This window comes from Coregonus clupeaformis, chromosome 14 (genome assembly GCF_020615455.1).
Source record: "Coregonus clupeaformis isolate EN_2021a chromosome 14, ASM2061545v1, whole genome shotgun sequence".
Taxonomy (NCBI): Eukaryota; Metazoa; Chordata; class Actinopteri; order Salmoniformes; family Salmonidae; genus Coregonus; species Coregonus clupeaformis.
In genome coordinates, this window is record NC_059205.1 from 13,840,983 (window position 1) to 13,859,143 (window position 18,161).

Sequence of the window (18,161 nt, forward strand, 5' to 3'; positions counted from 1 at the left end):
ACAGTGCAGTAATACCTATACAAAACAATACACACAAATCCCCAAAATAAAAATAAAGGAATTAAGAAATATCAGAAAGAGCAATGTCAGAGTCCAGAATATAATAAACATATATATAGGGGGAAGAGGTGTTGTCGTGCGCTCTTCGACTGTGTTGGTGTGTTTGGACCATGATAGGTTCTTAGTGATGTGGACACTGAGGAACTTGAAGCTCTCGATCCACTCCACTACAGCCCCGTCGATGTGAATGGGGGCGTGCTCAGCCCTCCGTTTCCTGTAGTCCACGGTCAGGTCCTTTGTCTTGCTTACGTTGAGGGAGAGGTTGTTGTCCTAGCACCACACTGCCAGGTCTCTGACCTCCTCCCTGTAGGGTGTCTCATTGTCATCGGTAATCAGTCCTACCACCGTTGTGTCATCAGCAAACTTAATGATGGTGTTGGAGATGTGCTGCCACGCAGTCTTGGGTGAACAAGGAGTACAGGAGGGGACTAAGCATGCCCCCCTGAGGGGGCCCCATGTTAAGGGTCAGCGTGGCGGATGTGTTGTTGCCTACCCTTACCACCTGGGGGTGGCCCGTCAGGAAGTCCAGGATCCAGTTGCAGAGGAAGGTGTTTAATCCCAGGGTCCTTAGCTTAGTGATGAGCTTAGAGGGCACTATGGTGTTGAACGCTGAGCTGTAGTCAATGAACAGCATTCTCAAGTAGGTGTTCCTTTTGTCAAGATGGGAAAGGGCAGTGTGGAGTGCAATAGAGATTGCGTCATCTGTGGATCTGGGGCAGTATGCGAATTGGAGTGGGTCCAGGGTGTCTGGGATGATGGTGTTGATGTGAGCCATGACCAGCCTTTCAAAGCATTTCATGGCTACAGATGTAAGTGCTACGGGGCAATAGTCATTTAGACAGGTTACCTTGGCATTCTTGGGCACAGGGACTATGGTGGACTGCTTGTAGGCATTACAGACTGGGTCAGGGAGAGGTTGAAAATGTCAGTGAAGTAGTTTTTTGGGGTATCTGTACTTTACTATTTATATTTTTAACTACTTTTACTTTTACTTCACTACATTCCTAATTAAAATTATGTACTTTTTACTCTATACATTTTCCCTGACACCAAAATGTACTCGTACATTTTTTAATACTTAGCAGGACATGAAAATTGTCCAATTCATGCACTTATCAAGAGAACATCCCTGGTCATCCCTACTGCCTCTGATCTTGGCTCACTAAACACACATGCTTCATTTGTAAATTGTGTCTGAGTGTTTGAATGTGTCCCTGGCTATCTGTAAATTACGGTGGCCGGGAAGTGCAAAGCAACATTACAAAGAATGAAACACTTTTACAAAGCTCGAGACAAATTTACATTTTGGAAAACAAATTAACATTTTATAAAACAAATTTACATTCTATAAAACACATTTACATTTTATAAAACAAATTTACTGTCACGGTTTCGGCCGAGACTGCTCCTCCTCCTGGTTCGGGCAGGCTTCGGCGTTCGCCGTCCCCGGAGTACTAGCTGCCACCGCTCTATGTTTCGTTATTTGATTGCTTTTGTCTGTCTGTTACACCTGTGTCCATTTGTGTGTTGATTACGTGTCGTATAAGTTCCTTGTTTTGCACTAGTATGATTGTGTGTTGTTTTCACTGTCATGCTGTTCGGAGCTACGTGTTTGCACTCTGTTTGTTTTGTGTTTAGTGTTTACGCGTGTATGCGTAATTCTCCCTCGCCTCTTGTTTTGTCGAGGTCGTGTTACTTTTGGACATTTGACTTTGGATTATTAAAGTCTGTTGGACTTAACCTCTGTGTCCTGCGCCTGACTCCTCCACCACATCCACATCGGTTCCCTTCTGACAGAACAACACACCAACATGGAGTCAGCAGGAACAGTGGCGGCACCCGAATCCCTGGAAGACCGGATCAACTACCAGGACACCATGATCCGGCAACTCGGGGGCGCCATGGAGGATGTGTCCAACACTCTGCGCCGATTGGTGAATCGAGAGGTGCCCACGCACTCTTACAACATCCCATCACCAACAGCCAGTCCTCCTCTCTCAGCACCGGAACCCAGTGGCATTCGGCTCTCGCTCCCGAGGGCATATGACGGTTCTGCAGCCGGGTGTCAGGGATTTCTCCTGCAGGTGGAACTTTACCTGGCCACCATACACCCGGCGCCCTCGGGATACGAGAGCGTCTCCGCCCTCATCTCCTGTCTATCCGGCAAGGCGTTGGAGTGGGCCAACGCCGAATGGAGGGGAATAGACGCGCAACCATCACCTACGCGGAGTTCTCCCCGCCGCTTCAGGGCTGTCTTCGATCATCCACCTGAGGGGAAAGCGGCGGGAGCGTCTGTTCCACCTCCGACAGGAGAAGAGGAGCGCACAGGAGTTCGCACTGGAGTTCCGGACACTAGCAGCGGATGCGGGGTGGAATGAGAGGGCCCTCATCGACCACTACCGGTGTAGCCTACGAGAGGACGTTCGTCGTGAGCTGGCCTGCAGGGACACCAACCTGTCGTTCGACCAGTTGGTGGACATTTCCATCCGTCTAGACACCCTGCTGGCTACCCGCGGACGTCCCGAATGGGGGTCGTCCATTCCGCCCTCCAGCACCTCCGAGCCGATTCCCATGGAGCTCGGGGGTGCTGGCGCTAGAGAGAGGAGGAGAGGTAACCCGAGGGGGGCCATCCCCTGCACCACCTGTGGTCGTGGAGGACACACCGCGGCCAGGTGCTGGGGAGGGTCTCCTGGGAGAGGTGACAACAGGCCACGCACTGGGGAGTCATTTCAGGTGAGCAGGCGCCCCACTTACCCAGAGCTTTCTGTTGGTCACATGAGTATTCCTGTGAAATTTCCACAGGTGGCACCTCATTCCCAGCATAAGGCGCTAGTAGATTCAGGCGCAGCTGGGAACTTTATTGATCGGGCATTTTGTTGTAGGTTAGGAATTCCCCTTCGGCCGGTAGAAGCTCCATTTCCTGTCCACGCATTAGACAGCCGGCCGTTGGGGTCGGGCCTGATCAGGGAGGTCACAGCACCACTGACGATGACGACGCAGGGGGGTCATGAGGAGATCATTCAGTTTTATCTGATTGACTCTCCTGCGTACCCCGTGGTGTTGGGCCTTCCCTGGTTAAGCACCCATGATCCTACCATAGCGTGGCAACAGAGAGCTCTTATGGAGTGGTCTGCCCAGTGTGTAGGGAGATGTTTAGGTGTTTCCGTAGGGGCGACCTCGGTAGAGAGTCCGAACCAAGTGCCCGCACTGTGCATTCCCCCTGAGTATGAGGATTTAGCACTTGTGTTTAGCAAATCGAGGGCAACACGGCTACCTCCTCATAGACAGGGGGACTGTGCGATAAATCTCCAAACAGGAGCGGCTCTGCCACGGAGTCATGTGTATCCCCTGTCTCAAGAGGAGACAGCGGCTATGGAGACTTACATAGCCGAGTCCTTGGCACAGGGATACATACGGTCCTCCACTTCCCCGGTCTCCTCGAGTTTCTTCTTTGTGAAGAAGAAGGACGGGGGATTGCGCCCGTGTATTGATTACCGTAGTCTCAATCAGATCACAGTTAAATACAGTTACCCACTTCCACTGATTGCGACGATGACGGAATCGTTACGCGGAGCGCGGTTCTTCACAAAGTTGGATCTCAGGAGCGCGTATAATCTGGTGCGCATTAGGGAGGGGGATGAATGGAAAACAGCATTTAGCACCACCTCGGGTCATTACGAGTATCTCGTCATGCCATACGGGTTAATGACTGCTCCTTCAGTCTTCCAATCCTTTGTTGACGAGATTTTCCGGGACATGCATGGGCAGGGTGTAGTAGTTTACATCGACGACATCCTAGTGTATTCTTCTACACGAGCCGAGCATGTAGCCCAGGTGCGCCGAGTGTTGAGAAGACTGTTGGAGCATGACTTGTATGTCAAGGCAGAGAAATGCCTGTTCTTCCAGGAGTCCGTCTCCTTTTTGGGTTATCGGTTGTCCGCGTCTGGTGTGGAGATAGAGGTAGACCGGGTATCGGCCGTGCGTAATTGGCACACTCCAACAACGGTAAAAGAGGTGCAGCAGTTCTTGGGTTTTGCTAATTACTACCGGAGGTTTATTCGGGGTTTTGGACAGGTTGCAGCTCCCATTACGTCCCTGCTAAAGGGGGGTCCGGTTCGTTTGCAGTGGTCGGCTGAGGCGGACAGGGCATTTGTCAAACTAAAGAACCTGTTCACCTCGGCTCCTGTGCTGGCGCATCCGGATCCCTCTTTGCCATTCCAAGTAGAGGTAGACGCGTCCGAGACCGGTATTGGGGCAGTTCTGTCACAGCGGTCCGGCACGCCACCTAAACTCCGCCCCTGTGCGTTCTACTCCAAGAAGCTCAGCTCGGCGGAGCGCAACTATGATGTTGGGGACAGTGAGCTGTTAGCCGTAATCCAGGCCCTAAAGGTGTGGAGGCATTGGCTTGAGGGGGCTTTCCTCATTCTGACTGATCACCGTAACCTGGAGTACATCCGGGCAGCTAGGAGATTGAACCCTCGTCAGGCTAGGTGGAACATGTTCCTAACCCGGTTTGTTTTTAAGATCACATACATCCCTGGGTCCCAGAATGGTAAGGCAGACGCCCTGTCCCGGCGGTATGACACAGAGGAGAGGTCCAACGAGCCTACTTCCATATTGCCGGAGTCTTGTTTGGTGGCTCCGGTGGTATGGGAGGTCGATGCGGAAATCGAGCGGGCACTGCGTACCGACCCTACTCCCCCCGAGTGTCCTGTGGGGCGGACGTACGTGCCGCTCGAGATTCGTGATCGTCTTATTTATTGGGCTCATACATCACCCTCCTCTGGACATCCAGGTATTGGCCGGACCGTGCACTGTCTTAGCATGAAATACTGGTGGCCAACGTTAGCTAGGGATGTGAGGGTTTAGGTCTCCTCCTGCTCGGTGTGTGCCCAGTGTAAGGCGCCTAGACATTTGCCCAGGGGTAAGCTACATCCCCTGCCCGTTCCACAACGACCATGGTCCCACCTATCGGTGGATTTCGTAACCCACCTACCCCCCTACCAGGGGAATACCACCATTTTGGTCGTTGTGGATCGGTTTTCCAAGGCCTGTCGTCTCCTTCCCATGCCGGGTCTCCCTACTGCCCTACAAACCGCTGAGGCCCTATTTACCCATGTGTTCCGGCACTATGGGGTCCCCGAGATATAGTGTCTGACCGAGGTCCCCAGTTCACCTCCCAAGTTTGGGGGGCGTTCATGGAACGGTTGGGGGTCTCGGTAAGCCTTACCTCGGGGTATCACCCAGAGAGCAATGGGCAGGTGGAACGTGTCAACCAGGATGTGGGTAGGTTTTTGAGGTCCTATTGCCGGGACCGGCCGGAGGAGTGGTCTAGGTTCATTCCCTGGGCAGAGATGGCCCAGAACTCTCTCCGCCACTCCTCCACCAATTTAACACCTTTCCAGTGTATTTTAGGTTATCAGCCGGTCCTGGCACCATGGCACGAGAGCCAGATCGAGGCCCCTGCGGTGGACGCAGTGGATTCGGCGCTCGGAGGAGACGTGGGGACGCTGCCCATGTCCATCTGCAGCGTGCCATCCGTCAACAAAAGGCGAGCGCCGATCGCCACCGCAGTGAGGGACCGGTATACGCACCGGGAGATCGAGTCTGGCTCTCGACTCCGAAACCTGCCCCTCCGCCTGCCCTGCCGGAAGCTGGGTCGGCGGTTTGTGGGGCCCTTCAAAGTCCTGAGAAGATTGAACGAGGTGTGTTACAGGTTACAACTGCCTATAGAGTATAAAAATATTAACCCCTCGTTCCATGTGTCTCTTCTCAGGCCGGTGGTAGCTGGCCCACTCCAAGAAGATGAGATAGGAGAGACCCCTCCGCCCCCTTTGGACATCGAGGGGGCCCCGGCGTACAGAGTCCGGACCATCTTGGACTCGAGGCGCCGGATGAGTGGTCTCCAGTATCTCGTGGAGTGGGAGGGTACGGTCCGGAGGAACGGTGCTGGGTGCCCAGGAGGGACATACTCGATCCATCCCTCCTGACTGAGTTTCACCGTGGGCATCCCACGCGCCCGGATCCGCGTCCTCCTGGCCGTCCCCGAGGCCGGGGTCGGTGCACGGCTGGAGCCGCGCGTCAAGGGGGGGGTACTGTCACGGTTTCGGCCGAGACTGCTCCTCCTCCTGGTTCGGGCAGGCTTCGGCGTTCGCCGTCCCCGGAGTACTAGCTGCCACCGCTCTATGTTTCGTTATTTGATTGCTTTTGTCTGTCTGTTACACCTGTGTCCATTTGTGTGTTGATTACGTGTCGTATAAGTTCCTTGTTTTGCACTAGTATGATTGTGTGTTGTTTTCACTGTCATGCTGTTCGGAGCTACGTGTTTGCACTCTGTTTGTTTTGTGTTTAGTGTTTACGCGTGTATGCGTAATTCTCCCTCGCCTCTTGTTTTGTCGAGGTCGTGTTACTTTTGGACATTTGACTTTGGATTATTAAAGTCTGTTGGACTTAACCTCTGTGTCCTGCGCCTGACTCCTCCACCACATCCACATCGGTTCCCTTCTGACATTTACATTTTATAAAATAATAATAATAATAATATGCCATTTAGCAGACGCTTTTATCCAAAGCGACTTACAGTCATGCGTGCATACATTTTTTTTTTTGTGTATAAAACAAATTAACATTTTAGAAAACAAATTTACATTTTAGAAAACAAATTAACAAGACGCAAAACACTTTTACCAGTCCCGAAACAAATTTACAAATGACAGATTCTTCACGGAAAGGGAACGTACCACATACCGGAAGTGACACGGAAGTGATGAGCGTGGTCTTTTCGTGTTGTTGTTGTGGAGTTTATGGCGTCAAAGAAGTTTATGGTGACCGCCCGAACATGGACTGCGGCCGAGGGATGTTTTGCCCGTTTTGTGGCAAACACATGAACAGCTTAACGCGGTTTTGCTTTACGTGTGGTCGGTGTTTGGAGTTTTTAAAGGACGCGGACCAGACGGAAACACCAGACATACTGCATCATTGCGTTCAATATTTTAACGAGGGTCACTCGTACGCTGTAATCGTGGACATGATGTCAAGTCTACACGGTGTAAACATCAGCTTGAGGACTTAAAAGTAAACTGAACGAAGCCGGGTTGTACCGCAGAAAGGATTATTCCTCGCCAAACGCCGTGAGTAACGCCATCAGATTTGAACTTCGTGGACCTGGACAACTATTTGGTTACCGCACGATGTGGCAAGTACTTAAACAAAAGTACAATCTTCGAGTGAAGAGAGATGATGTGATGAATTTGCTCCGGGGAGCTTAATCCTCGAGGGTGTGAGAGCAGAGCACGCAGAAGGTTTACAAGAAGAACCTACCACTCAATGGGACCTAACTATATGTGGCACGCAGATGGTTATGACAAACTTAAGCCATTCGGTTTGGCCATTTCGGGATGCATAGATGGATTTTCACGTAAAGTATTGTGGCTTCAATGTGGACCAACAAATAATAACCCAACAGTGATTGCTCACTATTTCATGTCATGTGTGCGAAACCTCGGTGTCATCCCCATGAGACTGAGGACTGATTGCGGCACTGAGAACGGCATAATGGCTGCAATTCAATGTACCCTACGCCACCATCACAGTGACTACTACTCTGGAGCGTCCAGCCACATGTACGGCTCATCTATAAATAACCAGCGTATTGAGTCCTGGTGGTCTATATTTAGAAAGGGAAGGTGAGTTGTCTTCATAAAGGGTCATTGCATCTTTTGGTCATTCGATTTTCTTCTCAGGAACGATTAATGAAAAACGAGCACAATAATTATCAATACAAATTTGTAAAGCAAATCCTGCCCGTCAGGAAAAGTAGCTGTTCCTGAAAAGAAAATCGAATGACCAAAAGATGCACAGACCATACTGTCAGCTTCCTGCTTCCCCTGTTTGTCTCCTGGCCTCTAGAGGTCAGCTGTGTTCCCCTTTGCCTTAGTTCTTCCTCATGTGTCCTAATTAGCTTATCCAGGTCACCTGTGCCTTGTTTCCCCTTGTGATATTTTAGCTGTGTGTTTTCCCCTTGTTTGTCACTTGGTTATTGCGTCCTGACTGTGTGTCTCCTGCTTTGTCTCACCGTGTCTGTCCTAGTAAGTTTTTGAAGTTATCTTTAGTTTGTTTTTCTCCCCCTCGTGGAGTTGTTTTGTTTTGCCTCTCTGTTTTGTGAACATTAAATCTACTTACCTGGAGTATTGCCTTGGTGTTTCATTTGGGTCCTACAACATCTCCTCTGTGGCTAAGGGTAGTACCCCCAGCTCTACACTTCTGAGACCGGAGTTCTAACCCAGGACTGTGACAGAATAACCAAGTCAATCATGGACCCAGAAACACTCAGTTCCCAGGACCTGTTGGCGGTGATCATTCGACATGAGAGCTTCTTTCCAGCGCCTACTGTCTCTCCGTCAGGGCCCCCAAGCACGGCAGATTTTGCCATTGAGTTCCGAACCATGGCAGCAAGGAGCGGATGGAATGATGAAGCGCTGAGGGTCTGCTTTCAGGGAGGGTTATCTGAGCCCCTTCAAGATGAGTTAGCCACCCGTGAACCAGCTGAAGATCTCGAGTCCCTCATAGCCTTGGCCATCCGCCTGGACAATCGTCTAAGAGAGCGGAGAACGGCTCCCGTTCAGGTGTCTCAGTCCCAAGTTCCTCTGAGCAGCTCTGTTTCTCCTGTTTGGACTCCGTCATTCAGAGCTGCCCGGCTCCTGAACTGCCCCAGGATTCCCCCGGAGAGCATGCAGTTAGGCCGTTCCAGGCTTTCTTCCAACGAGGGGAACGTCGCATGAGGGAGCCGTCGGTGCCTCTACTGCGGGGTTGCCGGCCACTTCCGCTCCACTTGCCCCAAGCTTTGGGAAACGCCTGTCCCCGCCCAGCTACAGGAGGTTGTGATGGGGAAAATTAGAGCTCCTCCTACTAACGCGGTCCTAGCTATTCCAGCCACTCTGTCCTGGGAGGGCCACCAGCATCGGGTCCAGGCTATGATCGATTCCGGTGCCGCAGGTGATTTTATGGATGTAACCTTGGCTAAGGAACTTAAGATCCCTACCCAACTACTTCCTCAACCCCAGGCAGTTACAGCCTTAGATGGCAGACCTCTGGAACCAGGAAAAGTTACTGAGGCGACTCAGTCCCTGCGACTTACCATCTCTCAACACCAGCAGGAGGAGACCTTCTATCTCATTGACTCTCCCGAGTATCCTATTATCCTGGGTCACCCTTGGCTATGCAGACATAATCCCCAGATCGACTGGCCTACTGGCACCATTCTTAGCTGGGGGCCCACTTCACAACTCACCTGCATGCTTCAGAGTTCCTCAGCCCCTAGTACCCAGTTTCAAGCGTCTGTTGACGTCTCCCGAGTCCCCAGTGTTTACCATCGGTTCAAGGCAGTGTTCAGCAAGGCCCGGGCTACTGCCTTACCGCCTCATCGCACTTATGACTGTGCCATTGATCTACTCCCTGGGTGCTGCCCTCCTAGAGGTCGGATCTTTTCCTTGTCCTCCCCGAGCACGCAGCTATGGACACCTACATTAAGGAGTCCTTGGCAGCCCGGCCTCATCTATGCCTCTACTTCCCCGGCTGAGGCGGGCTTCTTTTGTTGAAAAGAAAGACGGGGTCTGAGGCCTTGTATTGATTACCGGGGACTCAACAAGATCACGGTTCGGAATCGACACCCTCTTCCTCTCATGGCCACTGCTTTTGAGCTGCTTCAAGGGGCTTCCATTTTTACTAAGCTGGATCTCCGCAATGCTTACCATCTCGTGCGGATCCGGCCAGGAGACGAATGGAAGACGGGCGTTCAACACGCCCACGGGACACTATGAATATCGGGTGATGCCGTTCGGGCTCACCAATGCCCCCGCAGTATTCCAAGCCCTGATTAATGATGTTCTCCGGGATATGGCTTAATCTGTTCGTCTTCGTGACCTGGACGATATCCTCATCTTCTCGAGGTCACTGAAGGAACATGAGGGGCATGTTAGCCGGGTTCTCCAGAGGCTCCTTGACAATCACCTCACGTTAAGCCTCGAGAAGTGTGAATTTCATGTTTCTCAGACTCAGTTTCTCGGGTTTATTGTCACTCCCGGGCACCTAGAGATGGATCCCAAGAAGGTCAAGGCGGTCCACGATTGGCCCACACCTGCCACGGTCAAGGAGGTTCAACGGTTCATTGGCTTTTCTAACTTCTATCGGAAGTTCATCAAGAATTTCAGCTCGGTGGTAGCCCCCTTGACGACGCTTACCAAGGGAGGAGGGACCAAGATTCACTGGGGTCCGAAGCAGCAGGGGCCTTCGAGGATCTCAAGCGCCGCTTCACTTCTGCTCCGATTCTGGTGACCCCTGACCCAGAGAGACCTTTCGTGGTGGAGGTGGACGCCTCAGAGGTGGGGGGTGGGAGCCGTCCTGTCACAGAGGGGTGCGGATGGGAGATTACACCCGTGTGCCTTCATGTCTCGCCGCCTGTCTGAGGCCGAGCGCAACTACCACGTGGGGGATCTAGAGTTGCTTGCGGTAAAACTGGCCTTGGAAGAGTGGCGCCATTGGCTTGAGGGCTCAGCACCCTTTCCAGGTTCTCACAGACCACAAGAACCTGGAATATCTCCAACAGGCTAAAGCGGATGAACCCTCGGCAAGCACGATGGTCCCTTTTCTTTAATCGATTCCAGTTCCTCCTGACTTACCGACCTGGCACCAAGAACGTCAAGCCGGATGCTCTGTCTCGAGTCTATTCTCCCGAGGTACAAGAGAAGCCCTTGGCATCGATTATTCCGAGGTCTAGGATCGTCGCACCTCTTCAGTGGGAACTAGAAAGAGGGGTACGAGAAGCTCTTGCCCATGAGCCCGATCCAGGCGGTGGTCCTGCCGGTCGCCTGTACGTTCCTCTCTCGGTTCGGGCCCGCGTCTTGCAGTGGGGTCATGAGTCGCCCCTTGACATGCCATCCTGGCAGTGCTCGCACACTGGAGTTCCTCCGACGGCGGTTTTGGTGGCCGTCCATCAAGAAGGACGTGCAGGTCTATGTTGAGGCCTGCCCTGTGTGCAACCAGGGAAAGTCGACACGCCAGCGACCCCAGGGACTGCTCCATCCCTTACCTGTTCCTCGAAGGCCATGGTCACACCTTTCTCTGGACTTTGTTACGGGACTTCCTCTATCCCAGGGCAACACCGTCATCCTTGTGGTGGTGAGACCGTTTCTCGAAGGCTGCCCGGTTTATTCCCCCTGCCCAAGCTGCCCTCGGCTAAGGAGACTGCTGAGCTCCTCATGAACCATGTCTTCCGGATATTTGGCATTCCCCTGGACGTGGTCTCTGACCGAGGTCCCCAATCTCGTCCCGGTTTTGGGGGGCCTTCTGCAGGCTTATTGGGGCCACAGCCAGCCTATCGTCAGGATTCCATCCAGAGTCTAATGGCCAAACGGAACGGATTAATCAGGATCTGGAGACCACCCTGCGGTGTATGGCGGCCAGTAATCCCACGTCTTGGGCCACCTATATCATTTGGGCTGAATATGCCCACAACACCCTCCAGTCCTCAGCCACCGGATTGTCCCCCTTCGAATGCCAGTTCGGTTACAACCCTCCATTATTTCCAGAGGAAGAGGCGCAAGTTGGTGTTCCCTCGGCCCAGCGCTTTGTCCAACGCTGTAGGCGGACCTGGAAGAAGGCCAGGTGTACCCTCCTTCCGGACCTCCCAGAGATACCAAAGTCAGGCTAATCGCCACCGCCGGACGGCCCCTAGTTTCCGAGCTGGTCAGAGAGTTTGGTTGGCCACTAAGAACTTGCCCCTCCGGGTCGAATCCAAGAAGCTTTCCCCAGAGATACATCGGCCCTTTCCGCATTGCTAGAAAGGTTAACCCTGTTTCGTATCGTTTAGTTCTGCCTCGCTCCCTTAGAGTTAACCCCACTTTTCATGTTTCACTCCTTAAACCTGTCTTGTCTTCTCCTTTTGCCCCCCTACACAGACCCCCGCCACCTCCCAGGATCATAGACGGCCAGCCAGCCTACACAGTCCGCCGGATACTGGACTCCCGGAGGGTCCAGAACTCTCTGCAGTATCTGGTGGACTGGGAGGGCTACGGGCCAGAGGAGCGCTCCTGGGTTCCAGCCAGGGACATCCCTGGACCCAGGGTTGATCCGAGATTTTCGCACCCTGGGGCCAGGGTGTTTCTGGAAGGAACGTCAGGAGTCGTTCCTAGAGGAGGGGTCCTGTCAGCTTCCTGCTTCCCCTGTTTGTCTCCTGGCCTCTAGAGGTCAGCTGTGTTCCCCTTTGCCTTAGTTCTTCCTCATGTGTCCTAATTAGCTTATCCAGGTCACCTGTGCCTTGTTTCCCCTTGTGTATTTTAGCTGTGTGTTTTCCCCTTGTTTGTCACTTGGTTATTGCGTCCTGACTGTGTGTCTCCTGCTTTGTCTCACCGTGTCTGTCCTAGTAAGTTTTTGAAGTTATCTTTAGTTTGTTTTCTCCCCTCGTGGAGTTGTTTTGTTTATGCCTCCTGTTTTGTGAACATTAAATCTACTTACCTGGAGTATTGCCTTGGTGTTTCATTTGGGTCCTACAACATCTCCTCTGTGGCTAAGGGTAGTACCCCCAGCTCTACACTTCTGAGACCGGAGTTCTAACCCGGACTGTGACACCATACATTTCATTATAACTAACCTTTATTATTTATAGTATAACTAAACATTTGTATCCATTTCTATAGGTCTCAGTTCTGGATGGAGTTATTTGCCGACCTTAGAGATGCCGGATACTTCAACGGGAGTCATGAGCATCAATGCCTATTGAGATATTGCTTTGGTGATGTTATTCAGAAGGACTTGTGTGTGAGACTGTGGAACAGCCACAGGATTCGCCCTTCCAGAACAGCAGCATGTCCAGGAGGAGTGCCCAATGAACTCTACTACTTACCACACAGGTGATACATTGGTGATAATAAACAGATAAAAGCATTAATGTAATGTTTTAGCTTAAATGAAAATAAATGCAATTATGTATTCTATTTAACATAGGTTTGGCTCCAGAGACTGCGGATTTCAAAGTGAACAAGCTGAACTGGATGCCCTTCCTGAGGCTAGCCTGTCAATGACTCCTTGTGGGGACCCAAACATGCAGGAGTACTTGGACTTTGCCATGGAACACAATCAGTTACAGAAGCCAGACAACTGGGAGTCTGCATCCGAACTGTACATGAAACTAAAAGAAATGGCTCAGCTATGAAATGATCAAAAAGGGAGGGTTTTTTGTAGTGGTGGAATACTGCTGTCTGTCTGAACACAATATTTATGAATCTGTCACCCAAAGCTTAATTGTTTTTAAGTGTGAAGTAAATTAATCAAAAATAGTAATCAGTATTTATTACACTTTTGTAGTATTGAGAGTAATGGATCTAAAACATTTTCAAAATGTTTACTGTGAGAAAAGAACATGCTCACATACAGTAACATTATAAAAACAACTTTGGCAACTGCACTTTAAAAGTGCACCTTTAATAGGGTTGGGCATCAAGAACCAATTCCTACTTGGAATAGTTAAAAATTACGATTCCATCGGAATTGTTTCTTTATTGGAATCGTTTTGGAGGATTGGGTTTCAAATCTGATCATGGGTTCCAAATTTAACATGCGTAAGTTTTGGTTTCTGTAGCGGCCAGGTGCTTGTTGTGTTGCAGCCATGGAGCACAGTAAGCGGTGCTCTAGTGTGGCTTTATTTTACATCGAAAAAGCCCCGTCAAACTGCAACCCACCTTTGAATCAAAATAAAACTTTCCTCTTATTTGTGAAATAAGCATGTGACCCGTTTCAACTCCACCACTCAAAGAATCGGAATCGAGAATCGATAAGAACCGGAATCAAAAGGAAGAATCGGAATTGGAATCAGAATCGTTAAAATCTAAATGATGTCCAACCCTAACCTTTAACAACAACAACTTTTTCAGAGTCTTAACTCTAGGGGTCATCCATCATATAGCTTAGAAACAGCCGAATCCTGGACTATTTTGAATTCCAAAGTCCATTTGTGACTTAAACAAAGTGTATGAGTCTAGGAGTGGTAATCTCAAGGAGTTTGAACATGTATTTGCCATTGGGAATGCAGAGTCCTCCAGGAACTCTAATTGTGGCAGTGGTTCCAAGCCAGATGGGGGAAGTGAAGACAGCCCAGTAGCAAACATCAAAACATCTTCCACAGACACAGCAGCCTGGCCTTCTGCAAAGAAAAACAATTCAGATACATCACTGCCATGTGTTTTCTTAACTAGTTATAAAAAACAAACTAACAAACCTTCACAATCAAGGAGATAGTCTGCCCAGTAGGCCATGGTTTGACTTTCTTTAAGTCTTCGATTACTCCCCGAAGGACTGAGGTCAGGTTTGAAGAGTCTCTCAAGTTCAAAAGCAGTGAGTCGCCTTTCAGAGTGGCACATGACAGGGGCCAGCAAAGTAGGGTGTTGCTGTAGTGCAGTCAAAAACTCCAGGGTTGAAAGACCATCTCTGAATCTACAGAGTGAACACAAACATTGTTTCACTGCTGTGTAGTGCCAATTGAATTTAAAATTATCTAAAGAAAACTATTAAATATTATCTTCTCTACAATTACTATCCACCTTAACATAGTTGAAAATTGATTTCAAAAACCCTATTTTTGCATTGCACATTAAACGTTAATTGTTACAAACTGTAAGTATAACACACAGAAACAAAAGACTGGAATGACACAGACGGATGGGTGGCTTGAGCACTCACACGATGCCTTCAGAAAGTCTACACACCCATTGCACTTTTTCACAACTTTGTTTCGTTATAGATTCAATTTAAAATAGTAATATTAATCTTTTTCCTCATCAGCCTACACACAATACATCATAATGACAAAGCAAAAACAAGTTTTTAGAAATTGTAGCAAATTTAATAAAAATTAAAAACTGGAATATCACATTCGCACAAGTTAATTAACCATTTTCTCAGTACACTGTTGAAGCACCTTTGGAAGTAATTCCAGCCTGTATTCCTAGTGTATGAAGCTACAGGCTTTACACACAACATCACCACATTCTTTATATCTGATTTTCAGGGACATTTACAAGAGATACTAAAACCTCTCTGCATGTCAGGATCTCTATGAGAACTGAGGGCAGAAATAGATCCATATGTAAATGACACTGCTACAGTATGGAGCAGGTGGTTGGATAAACAGCAGCAAGTCATCAAGGGTTTGATGGGTAAAGTGAGCCTCAAACCATCACTCTGCTGCCAGATGTGCAGCAGAGGTGGATGGATCACTTTAAGGGGTAACTGGACTGATTTTCCTCTATGGAAGAGTTAGTCAGGAGGAGAAACCTAAGATCTAATTTCTGTTTTTGCTTTGTCATTATGATGTATTGTGTGTAGATTGATGAGGAAAAGGATTTAAATATATTTTAAATTGAATCTATAAAGGTGTGCAGACTTAATGAAGGCACTGTAGTTTGACACAGAATGAAGTGACATCACATATCCGTTGAAATACACTAAGGTACAAATTCTGATTAAGGACAAATTGATAACAGATATACATACTTGCATAAACCAAAGATGGGGACCATGAGGCATTTCAAATTCACTACAAATATCATCTTACCTGTCAATTACAGATGAGTTGCAGTCAATGATATACCATTGGAGGTAGTCTGACACGATTTCTTTATTTTCTTCCACAGTAGCCACATGTCTCAGACAACCTGCTGTCTGTAACATTGTGCTGTGTCTCATCATACATTCTTGCAGAGCATCCAATGAAGCAGCATTCTCAATCTGAAAGACATGAAAATGGGCAAAAACACCCCAGTCAATAACTGTATGCACTGTATCTCCTTGCCTATTTTTTTAATAACGTACATAGCAAGGTGTAATCTTACACTATCAAAAACTAATAAATTAATTAAATATATTCCGCACGTGATATAGGAAGTAAACGTTGTCTCAAAATAACACTGCAGTAAGTATGAAAAACTCTGCCCTACCATACCCTTATGCTATTCTCACCTCTTGCAAAGCTTTCCCTATTTCTTCATCAGTTATTAAATTATTTGTTGCTTTGAATGAAGGCTGGCCTGCAAGATAATGTACAAGATCTTCTGACAGGAAATGGGGTCCTGGACCTCCATGCACAACTGGCACAGCAATCATCTTTCCTGCCAAGTAGTATTCATCCTCCCTAACAGCTGTGAATGAATTCATATTGCAAAATTAAAACAATGCATTACTGTATATACTGTAATATGCAAGCATATGTCATGTGATATATATGGTCAATGAGTATTAACCAACCATTAGTAGCCTATAGTACACATCCAACCAATATGCATACCCTTTGCATTGTAGACCAAGAACCGATGTCCTTCTGGTCCATCAAAAATGGGCCGGTCTTTTAGGTGTTTCATCAGTGGAGTTAAAAACTCTCGTCTTGGACCACCAGTGTCAATTCCCTCTTCCAGAACACCAGTATCATCAGTAAATTTCACCAGCATGTCACAGGTTTCAGAATATGTTGTACGCTTGAAACCTCTGACTGCCCCATCCCAAACATTAGCCCTTGAGATGTTAAACCGGCTGACTTTTTTATGATCAATAGGAAGAGACAGGTTTGCTACGATGTCAGGTAATGCAATGTCCGTCTCCTCCCTGTAATGACAAAAAGTTAATTCATTTGTGGATATTCCAGATATACAAGAACTATTGTACAGTGAAAAAACTGGAGTGCTATAGTCAAAATCATATTACATTGCTGTGTGTTGGAAATTCTTCACATTGACAGCAACCGGCTCTTCGTCCTCCTGCTCAACATTTGGTGAATACAGGTCTGTGTATTTACTGTTGGGAAATTGCCATTTCCATGTTAAAACATCTTACAAATAAAAATGTCTTCCCCATGTAATCAGTTCAATACATTTAAATTATGTCAGTCATTATCTTTTCTTTTTTTTTTACTTACCTGTAGCAAGACATTTTTTCTGGATTTGCTTCCGGTGGATCCAGATCCTCAGCATCAGATATTACTATCTGAAAAAAAAGATTAAAATGTCTGAAACAACAACACTGAAAGCAAGAAATGTCATGCTGCCACAGTCTGCCTTATTACCTGTCCTGGCTGAGTTGTTGATTGTCCTGTGCATCTCTGAAACATGATAAAACATATTAAAATGATTAGCTCCATGATAAAGGCTATAATGTAGCTTTGAGTAGCATGTAGTAGTAGAGGGAACAGAAAGATGTATTTAAAAAAAAGATTATTTTGAGAACATGTGGATAGGAGCGCTTCCTGGACTCAAATCTGAGTTAGTTTGAGTTTCTTTTTTAATGGAAAAGGTATAAAATAAAATAAAGCTCAAACTACTATTTTTTAACTATTAAAATGCTTGTATTGCAAGTGGCCAAGCCATACAGAACCAATTTAAAAGAACTTTAATGCGTTTTTGCATCTAGCCTTCGTCAGCGAGTCAAACAGATGAAATGAGAGACAATGGGTCTTTTCTAGTGTCCAAGGTGTTCTGGGCTAGAGTGGGTGTTGTAGACATCTTAAAACCAGTAGGTGTCCTTCAGGCCTACAATAGTCAAATCATGTAAACATTATGTATATGGATGTGTCCCATGTTTCCTATTGGTGGATTACCACTAGAAAAAACCCAGTGTCTCTCATTACATCTATTTGACTCCCTGACAAAGGCTAGATGCCGAAACGTGTTGGAGTTCTTTAAGTTGGTTCTGGATGACCGTGCCACTTCAGTAAAGGCCTATAGTACCTATGCAGGATCGACAGTGATGTGGGACATATGAATGGACAGTGGATACCTCCCACTTCATTCTCACGTGTTTTTTTTAATGGTTTGGTTAATTTTTGTTTATTTAACTGCAAGAGCAACTGTATTTCAGTGGGTTTATTCTGTAAAGCTCTGCTCACACAGGCAGCTGTGGGTCCTTTAGGTAGGGAGCGAGGGGGCACCGCAGTCAGTTACAGAAACAGCTGATAGCATGTAGCAACGTTGAGCTTATGTGCAGCAATATAAATGTATGTATAATGTGTATGTGAATAAGTAGTGAAATATCTTCTAGTAGTTTTATCAGTTTTGTGAGTTAAA

The 18,161-nt window shown here is 48.1% G+C and overlaps 1 protein-coding gene and 1 long non-coding RNA gene across 3 annotated transcripts; one reads left to right on the forward strand and one right to left on the reverse strand.

Moving 5' to 3' along the window:
* The first annotated feature begins 12,875 nt into the window (after window positions 1-12,875).
* On the forward strand, window positions 12,876-13,395 carry LOC121581122. The gene is made up of 2 exons (XR_006003167.2): window positions 12,876-12,965; window positions 13,060-13,395. It is a non-coding gene; the product is annotated as an uncharacterized LOC121581122 (long non-coding RNA).
* LOC121581120 (G2/M phase-specific E3 ubiquitin-protein ligase-like) lies at window positions 13,390-17,897 on the reverse strand. Of its 2 annotated transcripts, XM_041896512.2 has the most exons (8): window positions 17,165-17,896; window positions 17,018-17,085; window positions 16,807-16,896; window positions 16,394-16,707; window positions 16,069-16,247; window positions 15,665-15,837; window positions 14,330-14,544; window positions 13,390-14,254 (listed from the first exon to the last, which is right to left on the reverse strand). In XM_041896512.2, the coding sequence occupies exons 1-8, from the start codon at window positions 17,237-17,239 to the stop codon at window positions 14,019-14,021; spliced, it is 1,350 nt and encodes a 449-aa protein (XP_041752446.1). In that variant the 5' UTR covers window positions 17,240-17,896; the 3' UTR covers window positions 13,390-14,018. The 2 variants fall into 2 exon arrangements, with proteins under 2 accessions (XP_041752446.1, XP_041752449.1); XM_041896515.2 differs by lacking the exons at window positions 13,390-14,254; window positions 14,330-14,544; window positions 16,069-16,247 and having other exon boundaries at window positions 15,750-15,837; window positions 17,165-17,897.
* Window positions 17,898-18,161: the final 264 nt, after the last annotated feature.

What these genes read in the sequence shown, in the direction of transcription:
- LOC121581120 (XM_041896512.2), bottom strand. Translation starts at nt 17,239, where the DNA reads ATGGAGCTAATCATTTTAATATGTTTTATCATGTTTCAGAGATGCACA. An exon ending in AATTTCCAACACACAGCAAT is followed by an intron (nt 16,708 to 16,806) that starts GTAATATGATTT and finishes TTGTCATTACAG; the next exon opens with GGAGGAGACGGACATTGCAT. An exon ending in TAGGGAAAGCTTTGCAAGAG is followed by an intron (nt 15,838 to 16,068) that starts GTGAGAATAGCA and finishes CATGTCTTTCAG; the next exon opens with ATTGAGAATGCTGCTTCATT.